The 23,047-nt window shown below is 49.5% G+C and overlaps 1 protein-coding gene across 1 annotated transcript in view; it reads left to right on the top strand.

Moving 5' to 3' along the window:
* Positions 1-23,047, top strand: part of LOC310992022 (formin-binding protein 1-like) — a gene marked incomplete at both ends in the record, with an annotated part of 43,481 nt that overhangs the window by 5,270 nt on the left and 15,164 nt on the right. The window contains 7 exons of the mRNA XM_083979983.1: positions 486-500; positions 1,789-1,917; positions 4,594-4,740; positions 6,781-6,957; positions 8,582-8,773; positions 9,642-9,656; positions 10,014-10,123. Coding sequence (XP_083836109.1) covers positions 486-500; positions 1,789-1,917; positions 4,594-4,740; positions 6,781-6,957; positions 8,582-8,773; positions 9,642-9,656; positions 10,014-10,123 — 785 coding nt within the window. The remainder of the gene's footprint in view (positions 1-485; positions 501-1,788; positions 1,918-4,593; positions 4,741-6,780; positions 6,958-8,581; positions 8,774-9,641; positions 9,657-10,013; positions 10,124-23,047) is intronic.

The raw sequence follows: 23,047 nt of genomic DNA, 5'->3' as shown, positions 1-23,047 counted from the left end.
CTGGTCCACATCTGGTCCCACCGTCCCTCTTCACTTCTCTGAAAACGTCGGAGTAAATGAACAAACAGTCTTTTGTATAAACTGACCACATGTTGGGATCTAAACTAAACTCTGAACTCACATGAAAAGATATGAAAACTTGATGAAGTGACGTATTAACAGCTCGACAGCAGGAATTAAACCAGCGTTTAGCCGCTGTTGCTGTCGGTTGGAGTGAAATGCATTCTGGGATACCTGTATTCTGTGTAGTGCAGTGTAAACGATCTACTGGACTGTAGTACACTGATCAGTCTGTAGGGGGCAGGACGTCATAGGTGGTTTACAATACAGCCAAGGTTCTGAAAAGTGCTACACAAACTATGATGATGATCATTATTTTTCTGTGTGTGTGTGTGTGTGTGTGTGTGTGTGTGTGTGTGTGTGTGTGTGTGTGTGTGTGTGTGTGTGTGTGTGTGTGTGTGTGTGTATGTGTGTGTGTGTGTTAGCGCTGCTCACTGAAGGTAAGACCTCATTGATTTATTTCCTCTTATACCAGAACCCAGACAGATGCTATGCTAGCCACCGTCAACAACGTAGCCTGTTTTGCCGGTTTTGTTCTTCCGGTGGAATTTTATGTTTACGTTTCCATGGTTTCGGTAGTCGCTGTAAATGCATGGATTTTTTTTGTTTATTATTATTATTTTTTTTCAATGTAAATGTGTAAAGCGCATGGATCATCACAGCAGCTTTTAACAGTGGATATCACACAGACTGACATCCGTGTTAACAGCCAGCGTTAATAGATCCATGATGCGTTTACCGCAACTATGACAACGACTGAAAACCATGGAAACGGAAACGTACAATTCCACCAAACCGGCAAAACCGGCTTCTAGTCTACTTGCCAACAATGAGTACCCCAAAGTTTTATGTTAGAAATAGATAGTATGGGTCCCCAGTATTCAGAAACTGCCGGATGCTAACTTATATTGGGCAATTAGCATAATTAGCATAAATTAGCATAATTCCCTTTTTGGGCAATATTTCAACAAAATTGACTTGGCTGATCTGGGCAATATTGGAGTGGTTTTAGGGGTTATTGATGATGCTGAATCCATTTCTGACATTTTCAAAATTCAAAATGGCTGTCTAAACCGGAAGTGACCAGATTTTAACCGCCAGTGGGCCGATTTTGATGGATTTTAAGCCATCTTAAGTTTTAGAGGATGCTGGTTGGACATATAACTCATGTATTTGAAGTAATATATAGTATGGGTCCCCAGCATTCAGAAACTGCCGGATGCTAACTTGTATATAGTGAACAATTAGCATAATTGACATAATTAGCATACATTAGCATAATTGCTATGGGCAAAATTAACAACTGCTTGGCTGATCTGGGCAATATTAGTGTGGTTTAAGGGGTTATTGATGATGCTGAATCCATTTCTGACATTTTCAAAATTCAAAATGGCTGTCTAAACAGGAAGTGACCAGATTTCGAAATCCATCAAAATCGGCCCACTGGCGGTTAAAATCTGGTCACTTCCGGCTTCAGTTATGCTAATTGCCCAATATATATAAGTTAGCATCCAGCAGTTTCTGAATACTGGGGACCCATACTATATATTTCTAACATCAAACTTTGGGGTACTCAACATTTCCGGGTTCACAATGGGGCCCTATGGGCTGGCAAGTAGACTATTCTGGCTTGGACCATAGATGACGTTTGGAGACTCGTGGATAGTACTGACTAGATGAGCTGCTCAACGTGTCTGTAACTGAATCCATGTTGTTGTTGTGTTTCAGGCTCGTCAGACGGCTCAACAGAAACAACAGGCGGCTGAAGAGTCGAGGAAAGACTACGAGACCAGTTTAACCCAGTTCAACCAGGACCAGCAGCAGTACTACTACACTCTGGTACCAGTTATCTACCAGGTACTACAGTTGTACTGCCCTTGCAGTGCGTGTGGCTATGCAAAGCTAGACAGTCAGTTAACCAAACGGATAGAAGCTCCCCAAAAAACCACAAGGCTTGATCTTTTCTTGTCCTTTAATGGAGTCCTCTATTTCTCCTCCTCCTCCGTAAAACTGAAATGATCACAAATAGAAACACAATTTACTTACAGTAGCATTGTATGAATACATTTCAATTAGCATCCATAGGTTAGCAAAATGAAGAGTTAGCATGTAAGCTACTGACAGCTAGCAAAGTATAGGCTATTCAGCTTAAACATAACTAATCATGTCTTAACCACAAATATACAATCATGTAACGCTATTCACAGATATATATTCTCCAAGGCAAAAGCGTCCAACAATATTATTTAGCAGTCTGTTTAACCGTCTGTGCTCATCTTTTCACCTTTTGCATGAGAACTAGCATGTAACAGAAGAAACACAGCATAGCTGGACTTGACGAGCCGAGCGCTCACTCTGACGCGGTTTCTCTGAACCAACGAGAAGACTACTCACTCTGACGTGGTTTCTTTGAACAAAACACATACACTTTTTTAGACCTGCTTAATTATCAACTTATGAACTTTAACTCAACATTTTAACTTTTTAACCCTCAAAGACAGTACTACAGTAGGGGAGCGCCGGGTTGATTGATACACAGCGATTTCCTCTAAAACCACACAAGCTTGAGCCGTCAGATTTCGTCACTACCTTCAGCACTCAACACCGACCAATCCTGGGAAAGCTCGTGGAATGACGTCACGATGAAATGATGTGACATTTTGGCAATGACGAGTCCACTAGTATGTTGTCTGATATGCTGCATAAAAACGAGAGTAATGTCAGTAGTTTCTGTTTAAAACACTGTTTCAACCGTCCCTCCTCTGTGTCTCAAACGACCCGCATAGGTGGGGCGTTTGAGACAAATGTCAACTTACGTTTAAAGTTATAAAACAGCGCGATCATCCAACATATGTGTTAAATTACACTTGTAACTAAGAGAATACACATGTGAGTTGTTGATCACATGATAAAAATGTTTGTGTACATAACGTCATCTTTGAAAAAGACGTTTAAATGAAAAGTGTATCAATCGACCTGGCTCCTTCTCCTAACCCTAGACAGTACTAGACCAGTTTAACCCAGTTCAACCAGGACCAGCAGCAGTACTACTACACTCTGGTAGTAGTTACCTACCAGGTACTACAGTACTACTTCCTTCCTTCCTTCCTTCCTTCCTTCCTCCCTTCCTCACTTCTTTCCTTCCTTCCTTCCTTCCTCACTTCTTTCCTTCCTCACTTCCTTCCTTCCTTCCTTCCTTCCTTCCTTCCTTCCTTCCTTCCTTCCTTCCTTCCTTCCTTCCTTCCTTCCTTCCTTCCTCACTTCTTTCCTTCCTTCCTTCCTTCCTTCCTCACTTCTTTCCTTCCTCACTTCTTTCCTTCCTTCCTTCTTTCCTTCCTTCCTTCCTTCCTTCCTTCCTTCCTCACTTCTTTCCTTCCTTCTTTCCTTCCTTCCTTCCTTCCTTCCTTCCTTCCTTCCTTCCTTCCTTCCTTCCTTCGTCACTTCTTTCCTTCCTCACTTCTTTCCTTCCTTCCTTCCTTCCTTCCTTCCTTCCTTCCTTCCTTCCTTCCTTCCTTCCTTCTCTTTCTTTCTTTCTTTCTTTCTTTCTTTCTTTCTTTCTTTCTTTCGCTGTTGCTTCTTTCATTCCTCCCTTCTTTCCCTTCGTCCTTACTTCCTCTTCCTTCCTTGACCCAATCTGTTCCACCCTCTTTCTTTCTTTCCTCCATTTTAGTGATTACTGATTGTGTATTGTGTGTGTTGTGTGTGTATTGAGGTGTGTATTGTATTGTGTGTATTGTGTAGCATATCCAGGACCTGGAGGAGCGTGTGTGTTTATTGAGGTGTGTATTGTGTGTGTATTCAGCTGTGTGTATTGTGTGTGTTGTGTGTGTATTCAGCTGTGTGTATATTGTGTGTTGTGTGTGTAGCGTATCCAGGACCTGGAGGAGCGTGTGTGTGTATTGTGTGTATTAAGGTGTGTATTGTGTGTCTGTTGTGTAGCGTATCCAGGACCTGGAGGAGCGTGTGTGTGTGTGTGTTGTGTGTATTCAGCTGTGTGTATTGTGTGTGTTGTGTAGCGTATCCAGGACCTGGAGGAGCGGCGCATCGAGAGGATTGTGTGTATTGTGTGTATTAAGGTGTGTGTATTGTGTGTATTAAGGTGTGTGTATTGTGTGTATTAAGGTGTGTGTATTGTGTGTTGTGTAGCGTATCCAGGACCTGGAGGAGCGTGTGTGTGTATTGTGTATTGAGCTGTGTGTGTGTATTGTGTGTCTGTTGTGTAGCGTATCCAGGACCTGGAGGAGCGTGTGTGTGTGTGTGTTGTGTGTATTAAGGTGTGTATATTGTGTGTTGTGTAGCGTATCCAGGACCTGGAGGAGCGGCGCATCGAGAGAGTCTGTGTGTGTGTGTGTTGTGTGTATTCAGCTGTGTGTATTGTGTGTGTTGTGTAGCGTATCCAGGACCTGGAGGAGCGTGTGTGTGTATTGTGTGTATTAAGGTGTGTATATTGTGTGTTGTGTAGCGTATCCAGGACCTGGAGGAGCGTGTGTGTGTATTGTGTGTATTAAGGTGTGTATATTGTGTGTTGTGTAGCGTATCCAGGACCTGGAGGAGCGGCGCATCGAGAGAGTCTGTGAGTCGATGCGTTCTTCAGCCGAGGCCGAGAGGAAGATTCTCCCCGTGTTCGGCCGCTGTCTGGACGCCATGATGGACGCGGCCGAGAGCATCCAGCCAAGGATGGTGAGAGATGGAAACAACGCACAAGTCTGGTTCAAAACGCACAAGTCTGGTTCAAAACGCACAAGTCTGGTTCAAATCACCGGTGGTTTTGGAGAAAATGACTGAGGCGATTTTCGAACATTACGATACGATACGATGCGATGCGATACGATAAACTTTATTGTCCCGTTCAGGGAAATTTGTCTTGGACACTGTAGCTGCCTTAATGGCCGCAAAACAAAAACAAAAAACAAAAAGAACAATACACCTCAGCCATATTAATCCAACAGCATTGCACACATCCCATAACATAACACATATTGCACTTTTTGCATTTTTAACCCCAGCGGGTGTCGAAGAAGTTGGTTTTTTTTTAACCAAAAATCAAATTTCTTCAAATTTCTCCAAATTGGGATATATCATCTGGGGGGCCGAGCGGAGTCTAACGCAGAAGTTTGGTTGAAATCAGGCCGGTGGTTTTGGAGAAAACGACCGAGGCGATTTTCTTTTTTCTCAGCGTTTTTGCCTTTTATTTTATTTGATAGCACAGTGAGATAGACAGGAAAGGGGGAGGCAGAGAGAGGGGGAATGACATGCAGGAAAGGTCTGCCCGACCCCGACACGGGATTCGAACCAGGGACGCCTGCGTTGAGGACTGTAGCCTCTACATGTGGCAGCCGCTTTAACCACTGCGCCACGCACCACCCCGACTGAGGCGATTTTGGAACATTTTTACTGTAACGTCCCCGAGGGGCAGTTCAGTTACAGCAGCAGCAATATACACACCAGGTAGAACACGAATACATCACACACACACACACACACACACACACACACACACACACACACACACACAGGTAACCTAATGTGATTACAGCTCCTCCATATCAGTGCTTATAGAAAGATGATCATGTGTCTGTCTGATCAGCTCTGTCTTGACCTTAAGATCGTGGGTTTGATTCCCATGTTGACAGAGATGGTAAAACCGGCAGTAGCCCCGTGGGCCTTTCAAAATTTCCCCAGAGGAAATTTTCTAGTTAAAGGAGCAATATGTAAGAATGTGGACAAAAACGGTTACTGCAGTCAAATTGAAAACACAGCGATCTGTTTTTTCCTCCCAGTCGTAGCAGCAGCTCAGTGGCAGCAGCAGGGTTAGTATAGGGTTAAACTGAGGCTGAAACGCCACTGACGCTGCCGTGACGGGGAGAGAGCGCTAGGTGGCGCTACATGTAAACACGTACATTCAAAACATAAACATGATTTGCAGTCTTCAAAAAAACATTTTTAATGTGAATACTCTGGCTGTACTATTGTTGTTGGTGAGTTCATCATGTTATATGAACATTATTCCTGAGTCTCTGTGACATATTAGGAGGATTTTACGGCCAGTTGCTTTAGATTTCTTACATACTGTACCTTTAACTATCAAATTACTGCGGAGCTTTTTAATTAAGGTAAAAATGTGGCATGACCACGGGGAAAATCCTGTTTATAGGTTCATTTTATTTTGTTAAGCGCCGCCGGTCGCTATGACAACCGGCTACTCTAAAGGCGGTACTATGGAAACGCTCTCTAGAATAAAACCTGGTACCAGAGTCGAGTCGAGTCGAGTCGAGTCGGTACCAGGTAGTGGAAACACGGCTAAAGTGAACATTAACAATCTGATACAGTGTGTGTGTGTGTGTCTCTCTCTGTGTGTGTGTGTGTGTGTGTGTGTGTGTGTGTGTGTGTGTGTGTGTGTGTGTGTGTGTGTGTGTGTGTGTGTGTGTGTGTGTGTGTGTGTGTGTGTGTCTCTCTGTGTGTGTGTGTGTGTGTGTGTGTGTCTCTGTGTGTGTCTCTGTGTGTGTCTCTGTGTGTGTGTGTGTGTGTGTGTCTCTCTCTCTGTGTGTGTGTGTGTGTGTGTGTGTGGTTGTGGTTGTGTGTGTGTGTGTGTGTGTGTGTCTCTCTCTCTGTGTGTGTGTGTGTGTGTGTGGGTGGTTGTGGTTGTGTGTGTGTGGTTGTGTGTGTGTGTGTGTGTGTGTGTGTGTGTGTGTGTGTGTGTGTCTCTCTGTGTGTGTGCAGGACACCCGTCAGGTGGTAGAGGTGTATAAATCCGGCTTCGACCCCCCCGGCGACGTGGAGTTTGAGGACTACAGCGCCACCATGAGGCGGAGCATCTCTGAGTCCAGTTACCTTGACAACCGCAACGAGGGGCGGAGACACAGCAGGAAGCTGTGGCCGTTCATACGGAAGAACAAGGTACACACACACACACACACACACACACACACACACACACACACACACACACACACCCAACCAGACCAGCTGATCATATTGATCTTAATGTTCTCTACAACATCAGTTCAGTATTAAACTCAGAGCTCCTTTAACCTGGAATTTAAACCTCATATAAATGTGTGTCGGTCTGGGAAAACCCGCCGGATGTCGCGGACGTTGTATTGTGGCAAACAGCCAAAACAGGTGGAGAAGTAGCTACTACTTCCACGATTTTGATATTTTGTGTGATTCTGGTACTTTGAACTCCCTACTACATCGTGGTGAATAAATATTTTAAGAAAACCAAATGGAAAGTACTTATTTTTATGTTTTTGTGGCGAGTAAAGCGTTTCATTTCCAGCTGATCTGCAGCAGCAGCGCTACAGGAGAGGAGGTCCGTTGTTATCGTAGAGGAAACATTCAAGGACCCTCAGAAAGCAGAGAATCCCACGATTCAGATGCTTTTTTACAGCTCGTCTTTATCATAAACGGTTCAGAAGTTATAATATGTTGTTGATGTTTCTGTTTAGCGCCGATGCTACGTTCTGTTTAGCGCTGATGCTACGCTAGGTTTAGCGTCTGTTGCCGTACCACGTGATTACACGCACCCTATACGGTCCCTTCTTGTCATAGAGGCACCATTCAAAGACCCTCGGAAAGCAGAAAACCACACGGTTCAGATACAGTTTACAGCTCGTCTCTATCATAAACAGTTCAGAAGTTGTTTAATGTTTTGTAAAACACTCGTCTTTAGAGGGTTAAAACAGCTACGCTCTAGTTAAAGCCATTTTTCTCACTGTTCAGTTTTTTGGTCATAATAGATTAAAATGCCCATAACTTTTGATCTGAGAGGGATATCTCAGTTATTCAAACAGTTATGAATGGCTGAAAACTTCTAGTTTATGGAAATATCAAAAAATGAAGGGTTTTCCCAGGCCACCACACAATTATAAGTGTCGGTCTATTTCACTGCTCAGACTTAAACATTTTCTACTACGTGACTGTGTGTTAATACTGGAGTGATTTGAGTTGTCTTATTGTTAGCATTGTGATTTTTTATTATATTATTTTTAAGATGAGTAGTGTTTCTACTCTCACTGCATGTGTGTATGCATGTGTGTGTGTGTCTGTGTGTGTCTGTGTATACATGTGTATACATGGGTATACATATTGTTTGTTTGTTTTGGTAATTGTTGTAATTGTTTTTCCTGAGCTGAGGCCCTGTATAGGCACCTATTTTTTTTATTTTTTTTTGTCAATGTATTTTAATGTGTCCTATTCTTGCTATTCTGTATTGGTGCGAATAAATTAACTAAAAAATAAACTAAACACACACACACACACACACACACACATTCTTGTACTTGCTACATAGTAAGGACCGAGTAAATTAACCCACAAACTGAGGACCGGCATTTCTAGACCTCACATCAACACAGGAAACATATTTCTGAACACTAGAGGGAACCATCAAACTACATTCGTTCAGATTGTGTGAAAAACAAAGTTTCAGGAAAAAGTTTTTACCCATCAGAAATAAACTAAACACACACACGCACACACGCACACACGCACACCCTCTAACCTGTGTCTCTCTCTGCAGCTGTTGACCCTCCTCTCCTCCCCCCGACAGCCCCCCCCTCCCCCCCCGACCTCGCCGTCGCCCGGCAACGCGGCGGGCAGCCCCCAGTCCCCGCCCCCGGCCGCCAGGGAGCCAATCACACAGCGGCTCAACGACCTCATGACCTCGGGCTCCAGAACCAGGAAGCAGTGTCTACGCAGCCTCAAGAGAGGGGTGAGGGGGGGGGTGAGGGGGTGTGTGTGTGTGTGTGAGGGTGTGTGTGTGTGTGTGTGTGTGTATATTCATATCATATTAAAATATGATATTCGAATATTAAAGGCCCCATGGCATGAGAAATGTGATGTGTGGTTATTTTGTGGTGCTTGGGGAGGTCTCTGGGCCACGTATATAGATGATATAGATGTATATAGATAGACGTATAGATGTATATAGATGTATATAGATGATATAGATGATATAGATGTATATAGATGATATAGATGTATATAGATAGACGTATAAACTGCCCCATGCATCAAACTGGTCATAAACGGAGAAACACACACCGCCCATTTGTAGGAACTGTCCCTTTAAGACGAGCAGATAGCACTTCCTCCTTTCTGTGATGTCACACACAAGGTAACTCCGCCCACCGCGACCAGTTGTGTTTTTTTTTTTCAATTTTTATGAATGCAGCTTAGGTTTCAGTTACTTGCCTGTGATTGGCCCGCCCACACGTCACTCAAAAACAGTGAGCCAATCAGAGGAGAGGTTCTCATTCTCTCTTCTGATTGGCCAAATGACCTGTGTCTGCTAGAGCTCCAGAAAGAGGCAACAGAAAGGGGCAGTAGAAACCATATGAAGCAGATCACAGGAACTCAAAACCAATGATACATCTTGTTAGGGAGATAAACCCAGAGAAAAGTGCACAGATGGGCCTTTAAAGCAGAAGTAAGGTGAATATTCAAACCTCATTTCTGCCGTTCACTGACAGCCCTAGTGTGTGTGTGTGTGTGTGTGTGTGTGTGTATTAACCCTATAAATGAACCAGTGTGTTTGACGTCTCTTTGTGTTTCTTCCTTCCTGCTTCTCTGATCGGCAGCTGTCACTCAAACTGGTCAGTAACACACACACACACACACACACACACACACACACACACACACACACACACACACACACACACACACACACACACACACACACACACACACACACACACAGAGAGACACACACACACACACACACACACACACACACACAGAGAGACACACACACACACACACACACACACACACACACACACACACACACACACACACACACACACACACACACACACACACACACACAGAGACACACACACACACACACACACACACACACGAGTAACGTTAGTGTTGTGTGTGTGTGTGTGTGTGTGTGTGTGTGTGTGTGTGTGTGTGTGTGTGTGTGTGTGTGTGTGTGTGTGCAGGGCTCGAGTCCTGCAGACTGCAGTCATCTTCCTCCTGAACAAAGACGCAAGAAGCTTCAGACCAGAGTCAACAACATCAACCAGGAGCTGCAGAGAGAGAGGGAGCAGAGGTAACACACACACACACACACACACACACACACACACACACACACACACACACACACACACACACACACACACACACACACACACACACACATTCAGTCACTTCCTGTGATGAACACGTTGAAGCATGGTAAACCTAGAGCTCTGTAAAAGAGAGTAACGACACCACCATTACCTCCCGTGGTTAAAGCCTCATGCCCCCTAGTGGCAGGATATGGGTATTGCAAAAGCGCCCAGAAAACCCATTCACTCCAATGTATGTGTGTTGCCCACTTGCTGGTAAATTGATGAAAACGGCCGTGTTTTTGTTTTTAGGTGTCTTGGTCATATCAGATTATACTTAGAATTAGTTTATTACAAAATGTAGATTGAAACATTCATGTAGACAACTGTTTTTTTTTACTCTCCTATGTGTTAATGTTTATCTGTAAAGGATCCATGATGATGCTATTAACGTGGGTGATCTATAAATGTCCTTAAATTATTGAAAACACCACACTGCTCATTCACCAACAATGCAGAGATGTCAGTTCTCTCCACCAGGAGGCGCTGCCATTGGACCAATGCTGTCACTACTCTCTGTTACAGAGCTCTAGGTAAACGCAGCCCTAACCCTGGTACTGGGAGTCGTTTGCTCTCTTGCTGCACAGAACAACTGGCTCCTATGTGTTATCATATCTCTGTGCTTTTATCACTTGTTCAGTCATCGTCCCTGTGGCCAGTTGACTCCTTCGTACAGAAGCTTCAACGTTATCGTCGTTGAAGCTTCTGTACGAAGGAGTCAACGGTTCCCAGATCCTCAGAAACGTGTCTGAGTTGTGGTTACGGTCACGATGAGTCATCGTCTGTAGAGGAGTTAGATCCACATGTCGACCGTAGAGACCTGGGGAGTCGACCACGGCAGAAAGATACAAATAAAACCTTTAAAACCTTTAAAACCTTTAACCAGGAACAAAAGACAGATCAACAGAGACTCGCTGTCTTGTCTGGAGCCTCGTGGTTAAAGTCCACACAACGACACGACGACACGACGGCACAACGACACAACCGCACAACCACACAACGACACGACGACACGACGACACGACGACACGACGACACGACGGCACAACCACACGGCACAACGACACAACCACACAACGACACGACGACACGACGACACGACGGCACAACGACACAACCGCACAACCACACAACGACACGACGACACGACGACACGACGACACAACCACACAACGACACGACGACACGACGACACGACGGCACACCGACACAACCACACAACCACACAACGACACGACGACACGACGGCACAACGACACAACCACACAACCACACAACGACACGACGACACGACGACACGACGACACGACGACACGACGACACGACGACACGACGACACGACGACACGACGGCACAACGGCACAACCACACAACCACACAACCACACAACGACACGACGACACGACGACACGACGGCACAACGGCACAACCGCACAACCACAAAACGACACGACGACACGACGACACGACGACACAACTGCACAACCGCACAACCACACAACCACACAACCACACAACCACACAACCACACAACCACACAACCACACAACCACACAACCGCACAACCACACAACCACACGACGACACAACGACACAACGACACAACCACACAACGACACGACGACACAACCACACAACGACACGACGACACAACCACACAACGACACGACGACACAACGACACAACGACACAACCACACAACCACACAACGACACAACCACACAACCACACAACCACACAACCACACAACGACACAACCACACAACCACACAACCACACAACGACACGACGACACGACGACACGACGACACGACGACACAACCACACAACGACACGACGACACAACCACACAACGACACGACGACACAACCACACAACGACACGACGACACAACGACACAACGACACAACCACACAACGACACAACCACACAACCACACAACCACACAACCACACAACCACACAACCACACAACGACACGACGACACGACGACACGACGACACGACGGCACAACCACACGGCACAACGACACAACCACACAACGACACGACGACACGACGACACGACGGCACAACGACACAACCGCACAACCACAAAACGACACGACGACACGACGACACAACGACACAACTGCACAACCGCACAACCACACAACCACACAACCACACAACCACACAACCACACAACCACACAACCACACAACCACACAACCACACAACCGCACAACCACACAACCACACGACGACACAACGACACAACGACACAACCACACAACGACACGACGACACAACCACACAACGGCACGACGACACAACCACACGACGACACGACGACACGACGGCACAACGACACAACCACACAACCACACAACGACACGACGACACAACGACACAACGACACAACGACACAACCACACAACCACACGACGACACAACGACACAACGACACAACGACACAACGACACGACGACACAACCACACAACGGCACGACGACACAACCACACGACGACACGACGACACAACCACACAACCACACAACCACACGACGACACGACGGCACAACGACACAACCACACAACCACACAACCACACGACGACACGACCACACAACCGCACAACCACACAACCACACAACCACACAACCACACGACGACACAACCACACAACCGCACAACCACACAACCACACAACCACACAACCACACGACGACACAACCACACAACCACACAACCACACAACCACACAACCACACAACCACACGACGACACAACCACACAACCGCACAACCACACAACCACACGACGACACGACGACACGACGACACGACGGCACGACCACACAACCACACAACGACACAACGACACGACGACACAACGACACGACGACACAACGACACAACCGCACAACCACACAACCGCACAACCACACAACGACACAACGACACGACCGCACAACCACACAACGACACAACGACACAACGACACAACCGCACAACCACACAACGACACAACGACACAACCGCACAACCACACAACCGCACAACCACACAACGACACGACGACACGACGGCACAACCACACAACCACACAACCACACAACGACACGACGACACGACGACACAACCGCACAACCACACAACCGCACAACCACACAACGACACAACGACACGACGGCACAACGACACAACCGCACAACCACACAACGACACAACCACACAACGACACAACGACACAACGACACGACGACACAACCGCACAACCACACAACGACACAACGACACAACGACACGACGACACAACCACACAACGACACAACGACACAACGACACGACGACACAACCGCACAACCACACAACCACACAACGACACGACGACACAACCGCACAACCACACAACCACACGACGGCACAACGACACGACGACACAACCGCACAACCACACAACCGCACAACCACACAACCACACGACGGCACAACGACACGACGACACAACCGCACAACCACACAACCGCACAACCACACAACGACACAACGACACGACGGCACAACGACACGACGACACAACCGCACAACGACACAACGACACGACGACACAACCGCACAACCACACAACGACACGACGACACAACCACACAACGACACAACGACACGACGACACAACCGCACAACCACACAACGACACGACGACACAACCACACAACGACACAACGACACGACGACACGACGGCACAACGACACAACCACACAACCACACAACCACACAACGACACGACGACACAACGACACAACCACACAACCACACAACCACACAACGACACGACGACACAACGACACAACGACACAACGACACAACCACACAACCACACAACCACACAACCACACAACGACACGACGACACAACGACACAACCACACAACCACACAACCACACAACGACACGACGACACAACGACACAACGACACAACGACACAACGACACAACGACACGACGACACAACCACACAACCACACAACCACACAACCACACAACCACACGACGACACGACGACACAACGACACAACCACACGACGACACGACGACACAACCACACGACGACACGACGACACAACCACACGACGACACAACCACACAACCACACAACCACACGACGACACGACGACACAACCACACGACGACACGACGACACAACCACACGACGACACGACGACACAACCACACAACCACACAACCACACGACGACACGACGACACAACGACACGACGACACGACGACACGACGACACAACCACACGACGACACAACCACACAACCACACAACCACACGACGACACGACGACACAACGACACGACGACACGACGACACGACGACACAACCACACGACGACACAACCACACAACCACACAACCACACGACGACACGACGACACAACCACACGACGACACGACGACACAACCACACGACGACACGACGACACAACGACACAACGACACGACGACACAACGACACAACCACACAACCACACGACGACACAACCACACGACGACACAACGACACAACGACACGACGACACAACCACACGACGACACAACGACATAACGACACAACGACACGACGACACAACCACACAACCACACGACGACACGACGACACAACGACACAACCACACAACCACACGACGACACGACGACACGACGGCACAACGACACAACCACACAACCACACAACGACACAACGACACAACCACACAACCACACGACGACACAACCACACAACGACACAACCACACAACCACACAACCACACGACGACACGACGACACAACCACACAACCACACGACGACACAACCACACAACCACACAACCACACAACCACACGACGACACGACGACACAACCACACAACCACACGACGACACAACGACACAACGACACAACGACACAACCACACAACCACACAACGACACGACGACACAACCACACAACCACACAACCACACGACGACACGACGACACAATGACACAACGACACAACCACACAACGACACAACGACACAATGACACAACGACACAACCACACAACCACACGACGACACAACCACACAACGACACAACGACACAACCACACAACCACACAACCGCACAACGACACGACGACACAACCACACAACCACACAACCACACAACCACACAACGACACAATGACACAACGACACAACCACACAACCACACAACCACACAACCACACAACCACACAACGACACAATGACACAACGACACAACCGCACAACCACACGACGACACGACGACACGACGACACAACGACACAACCACACAACCACACAACCGCACAACGACACGACGACACAACCACACAACCACACAACCACACAACCACACAACGACACGACGACACAACGACACGACGACACAACGACACAACCGCACAACCACACAACCGCACAACCACACAACGACACAACGACACGACCGCACAACCACACAACGACACAACGACACAACCGCACAACCACACAACCGCACAACCACACAACGACACAACGACACAACCGCACAACCACACAACCACACAACGACACGACGACACGACGACACAACCGCACAACCACACAACCGCACAACCACACAACGACACAACGACACGACGACACGACGACACAACCGCACAACCACACAACCACACAACCACACAACCACACAACGACACGACGACACGACGACACAACCGCACAACCACACAACCGCACAACCACACAACGACACAACGACACGACGGCACAACGACACAACCACACAACGACACAACGACACAACGACACGACGACACAACCGCACAACCACACAACGACACAACGACACAACGACACGACGACACAACCGCACAACCACACAACCACACAACGACACGACGACACAACCGCACAACCACACAACCACACGACGGCACAACGACACGACGACACAACCGCACAACCACACAACCGCACAACCACACAACCACACGACGGCACAACGACACGACGACACAACCGCACAACCACACAACCGCACAACCACACAACCACACGACGGCACAACGACACGACGACACAACCGCACAACCACACAACCGCACAACCACACAACCACACGACGGCACAACGACACGACGACACAACCGCACAACCACACAACCGCACAACCACACAACGACACAACGACACGACGGCACAACGACACGACGACACAACCGCACAACGACACAACGACACGACGACACAACCGCACAACGACACAACGACACGACGACACAACCGCACAACCACACAACGACACGACGACACAACCACACAACGACACAACGACACGACGACACAACCACACAACCACACAACCACACAACCACACAACGACACGACCACACAACGACACAACCACACAACCACACAACCACACAACGACACGACGACACAACGACACAACGACACAACGACACAACCACACAACCACACAACCACACAACCACACAACGACACGACGACACAACGACACAACCACACAACCACACAACCGCACAACCACACAACGACACGACGACACAACCACACAACGACACAACGACACGACGACACAACCGCACAACCACACAACGACACGACGACACAACCACACAACGACACAACGACACGACGGCACAACGACACAACCACACAACCACACAACCACACAACGACACGACGACACAACGACACAACCACACAACCACACAACCACACAACGACACGACGACACAACGACACAACGACACAACGACACAACCACACAACCACACAACCACACAACCACACAACGACACGACGACACAACCACACAACGACACAACGACACAACGACACAACGACACAACGACACAACGACACAACGACACAACCACACAACCACACAACCACACAACGACACGACGACACAACCACACAACGACACAACGACACAACGACACAACGACACAACCACACAACGACACGACGACACAACCACACAACGACACAACGACACAACGACACAACGACACAACGGCACAACGACACAACGACACAACCACACGACGACACAACGACACAACCACACAACGACACAACGACACAACGACACAACGACACAACGACACAACGACACAACCACACAACCACACAACCGCACAACCACACAACGACACGACGACACAACGACACGACGACACAACCGCACAACCACACAACGACACGACGACACAACCACACAACGACACAACGACACGACGACACGACGACACAACCGCACAACCACACGACGACACGACGACACAACGACACGACGACACAACCGCACAACCACACGACGACACGACGACACAACGACACGACGACACAACCGCACAACCACACAACGACACAACGACACGACGACACGACGGCACAACCGCACGACGACACGACGACACAACGACACGACGACACAACCGCACAACCACACGACGACACGACGACACAACGACACGACGACACAACCGCACAACCACACAACGACACAACGACACGACGACACGACGACACAACGACACGACCACACAACCACACAACCACACGACGGCACAACCACACGACCACACGACGACACAACGACACAACCACACAACGACACAACCACACAACCACACAACGACACAACGACACAACGACACAACCACACAACGACACAACGACACAACCACACAACGACACAACCACACAACGACACAACGACACAACCACACGACGACACGACGACACGACGACACGACGACACGACGACACGACGACACGACGACACAACCACACAACGACACGACGACACGACGACACGACGACACAACGACACGACGACACGACGACACAACCGCACAACCACACGACCACACGACGACACAACCACACAACGACACAACGACACAACGACACAACGACACGACGACACGACGACACAACGACACGACGACACAACCACACAACGACACAACCACACAACGACACAACGACACAACGACACGACGACACGACGACACGACGACACGACGACACGACGACACAACGACACAACCACACAACGACACGACGACACAACCGCACAACCACACAACGACACAACGACACAACCACACAACCACACAACGACACGACGACACAACCACACGACGACACAACGACACAACGACACAACGACACAACCACACAACCACACAACGACACAACGACACAACGACACAACCACACAACCACACGACGACACGACTACACGACCACACAACCACACAACCACACAACGACACAACCACACGACGACACGACGACACGACGACACGACGACACAACGACACAACGACACAACCACACAACGACACGACGACACAACGACACAACCACACAACCACACAACCACACGACGACACGACGACACGACGACACGACGACACAACGACACAACCACACAACGACACGACCACACAACGACACGACGACACGACGACACAACGACACAACCACACAACGACACGACGACACAACGACACAACCACACGACGACACGACGACACGACGACACAACGACACAACGACACGACGACACAACGACACAACGACACAACGACACGACCACACAACCACACGACGACACAACGACACACCAACACAACCAACACAACGACACAACCACACGACGACACAACGACACAACGACACAACGACACAACAACACAACCACACGACGACACAACCACACAACCACACGACGACACGACGACACGACGGCACAACGACACAACCACACAACGACACAACGACACAACCACACAACCACACGACGACACAACCACACAACCACACAACCACACAACCACACAACGACACAACCACACAACCACACAACCACACGACCACACAACCACACAACCACACAACCACACGACGACACAACCACACAACCACACAACCACACAACCACACGACGACACAACCACACAACCACACAACGACACGACCACACAACCACACACGACGACACAACGACACAACAACACAACCACACGACGACACAACCACACAACCACACGACGACACGACGACACGACGGCACAACGACACAACCACACAACGACACAACGACACAACCACACAACCACACGACGACACAACCACACAACCACACAACCACACAACCACACAACGACACAACCACACAACCACACAACCACACGACCACACAACCACACAACCACACAACCACACGACGACACAACCACACAACCACACAACCACACAACCACACGACGACACAACCACACAACCACACAACGACACGACCACACAACCACACAACGACACGACGACACGACGGCACAACGACACAACGACACGACGACACAACGACACAACGACACAACGACACAACGACACAACCACACAACCACACAACCACACAACGACACGACGACACAACCACACAACGACACAACGACACAACGACACAACGACACAACGACACAACCACACAACCACACAACCACACAACGACACGACGACACAACCACACAACGACACAACGACACAACGACACAACGACACAACCACACAACGACACGACGACACAACCACACAATGACACAACGACACAACGACACAACGACACAACGACACAACGACACAACCACACAACGACACAACCACACGACGACACGACGACACAACCACACAACGACACAACGACACAACGACACAACGACACAACGACACAACGACACAACCACACAACCACACAACCACACAACGACACGACGACACAACCACACAACGACACAACGACACAACGACACAACGACACGACCACACAACGACACGACGACACAACCACACAACGACACAACGACACAACGACACAACGACACAACGGCACAACGACACAACGACACAACCACACGACGACACAACGACACAACCACACAACGACACAACGACACAACGACACAACGACACAACGACACAACGACACAACCACACAACCACACAACCGCACAACCACACAACGACACGACGACACAACGACACGACGACACAACCGCACAACCACACAACGACACGACGACACAACCACACAACGACACAACGACACGACGACACGACGACACAACCGCACAACCACACGACGACACGACGACACAACGACACGACGACACAACCGCACAACCACACAACGACACAACGACACGACGACACGACGGCACAACCGCACGACGACACGACGACACAACGACACGACGACACAACCGCACAACCACACGACGACACGACGACACAACGACACGACGACACAACCGCACAACCACACAACGACACAACGACACGACGACACGACGACACAACGACACAACCACACAACCACACAACCACACAACGACACGACGACACAACCACACAACGACACAACGACACAACGACACAACGACACAACCACACAACGACACGACGACACAACCACACAACGACACAACGACACAACGACACAACGACACAACGGCACAACGACACAACCACACGACGACACAACGACACAACCACACAACGACACAACGACACAACGACACAACGACACAACGACACAACGACACAACCACACAACCACACAACCGCACAACCACACAACGACACGACGACACAACGACACGACGACACAACCGCACAACCACACAACGACACGACGACACAACCACACAACGACACAACGACACGACGACACGACGACACAACCGCACAACCACACGACGACACGACGACACAACGACACGACGACACAACCGCACAACCACACGACGACACGACGACACAACGACACGACGACACAACCGCACAACCACACAACGACACAACGACACGACGACACGACGGCACAACCGCACGACGACACGACGACACAACGACACGACGACACAACCGCACAACCACACGACGACACGACGACACAACGACACGACGACACAACCGCACAACCACACAACGACACAACGACACGACGACACGACGACACAACGACACGACCACACAACCACACAACCACACGACGGCACAACCACACGACCACACGACGACACAACGACACAACCACACAACGACACAACCACACAACCACACAACGACACAACGACACAACGACACAACGACACAACCACACGACGACACAACGACACGACGACACAACCGCACAACCACACAACGACACAACGACACGACGACACGACGACACAACGACACAACCACACAACCACACAACCACACAACGACACGACGACACAACCACACAACGACACAACGACACAACGACACAACGACACAACCACACAACGACACGACGACACAACCACACAACGACACAACGACACAACGACACAACGACACAACGGCACAACGACACAACGACACAACCACACGACGACACAACGACACAACCACACAACGACACAACGACACAACGACACAACGACACAACGACACAACGACACAACCACACAACCACACAACCGCACAACCACACAACGACACGACGACACAACGACACGACGACACAACCGCACAACCACACAACGACACGACGACACAACCACACAACGACACAACGACACGACGACACGACGACACAACCGCACAACCACACGACGACACGACGACACAACGACACGACGACACAACCGCACAACCACACGACGACACGACGACACAACGACACGACGACACAACCGCACAACCACACAACGACACAACGACACGACGACACGACGGCACAACCGCACGACGACACGACGACACAACGACACGACGACACAACCGCACAACCACACGACGACACGACGACACAACGACACGACGACACAACCGCACAACCACACAACGACACAACGACACGACGACACGACGACACAACGACACGACCACACAACCACACAACCACACGACGGCACAACCACACGACCACACGACGACACAACGACACAACCACACAACGACACAACCACACAACCACACAACGACACAACGACACAACGACACAACGACACAACCACACAACGACACAACGACACAACCACACAACGACACAACCACACAACGACACAACGACACAACCACACGACGACACGACGACACGACGACACGACGACACGACGACACGACGACACAACCACACAACGACACGACGACACGACGACACGACGACACAACGACACGACGACACAACCGCACAACCACACGACCACACGACGACACAACCACACAACGACACAACGACACAACGACACAACGACACAACGACACGACGACACAACGACACGACGACACAACCACACAACGACACAACCACACAACGACACAACGACACAACGACACGACGACACGACGACACGACGACACGACGACACGACGACACGACGACACAACGACACAACCACACAACGACACGACGACACAACCGCACAACCACACAACGACACAACGACACAACCACACAACCACACAACGACACGACGACACAACCACACGACGACACAACGACACAACGACACAACGACACAACCACACAACCACACAACGACACAACGACACAACGACACAACCACACAACCACACGACGACACAACCACACAACGACACAACGACACAACCACACGACGACACGACCACACAACCACACAACCACACAACGACACAACCACACGACGACACGACGACACGACGACACGACGACACAACGACACAACGACACAACCACACAACGACACGACGACACAACGACACAACCACACAACCACACAACC

This window comes from Trachurus trachurus (genome assembly GCF_905171665.1).
Source record: "Trachurus trachurus genome assembly, chromosome: 9".
In the NCBI taxonomy this organism is placed as follows: Eukaryota; Metazoa; Chordata; class Actinopteri; order Carangiformes; family Carangidae; genus Trachurus; species Trachurus trachurus.
The sequence above is the reverse complement of the archived record's forward strand: the minus strand, read 5'-3'. Positions and strand labels throughout refer to the sequence as shown.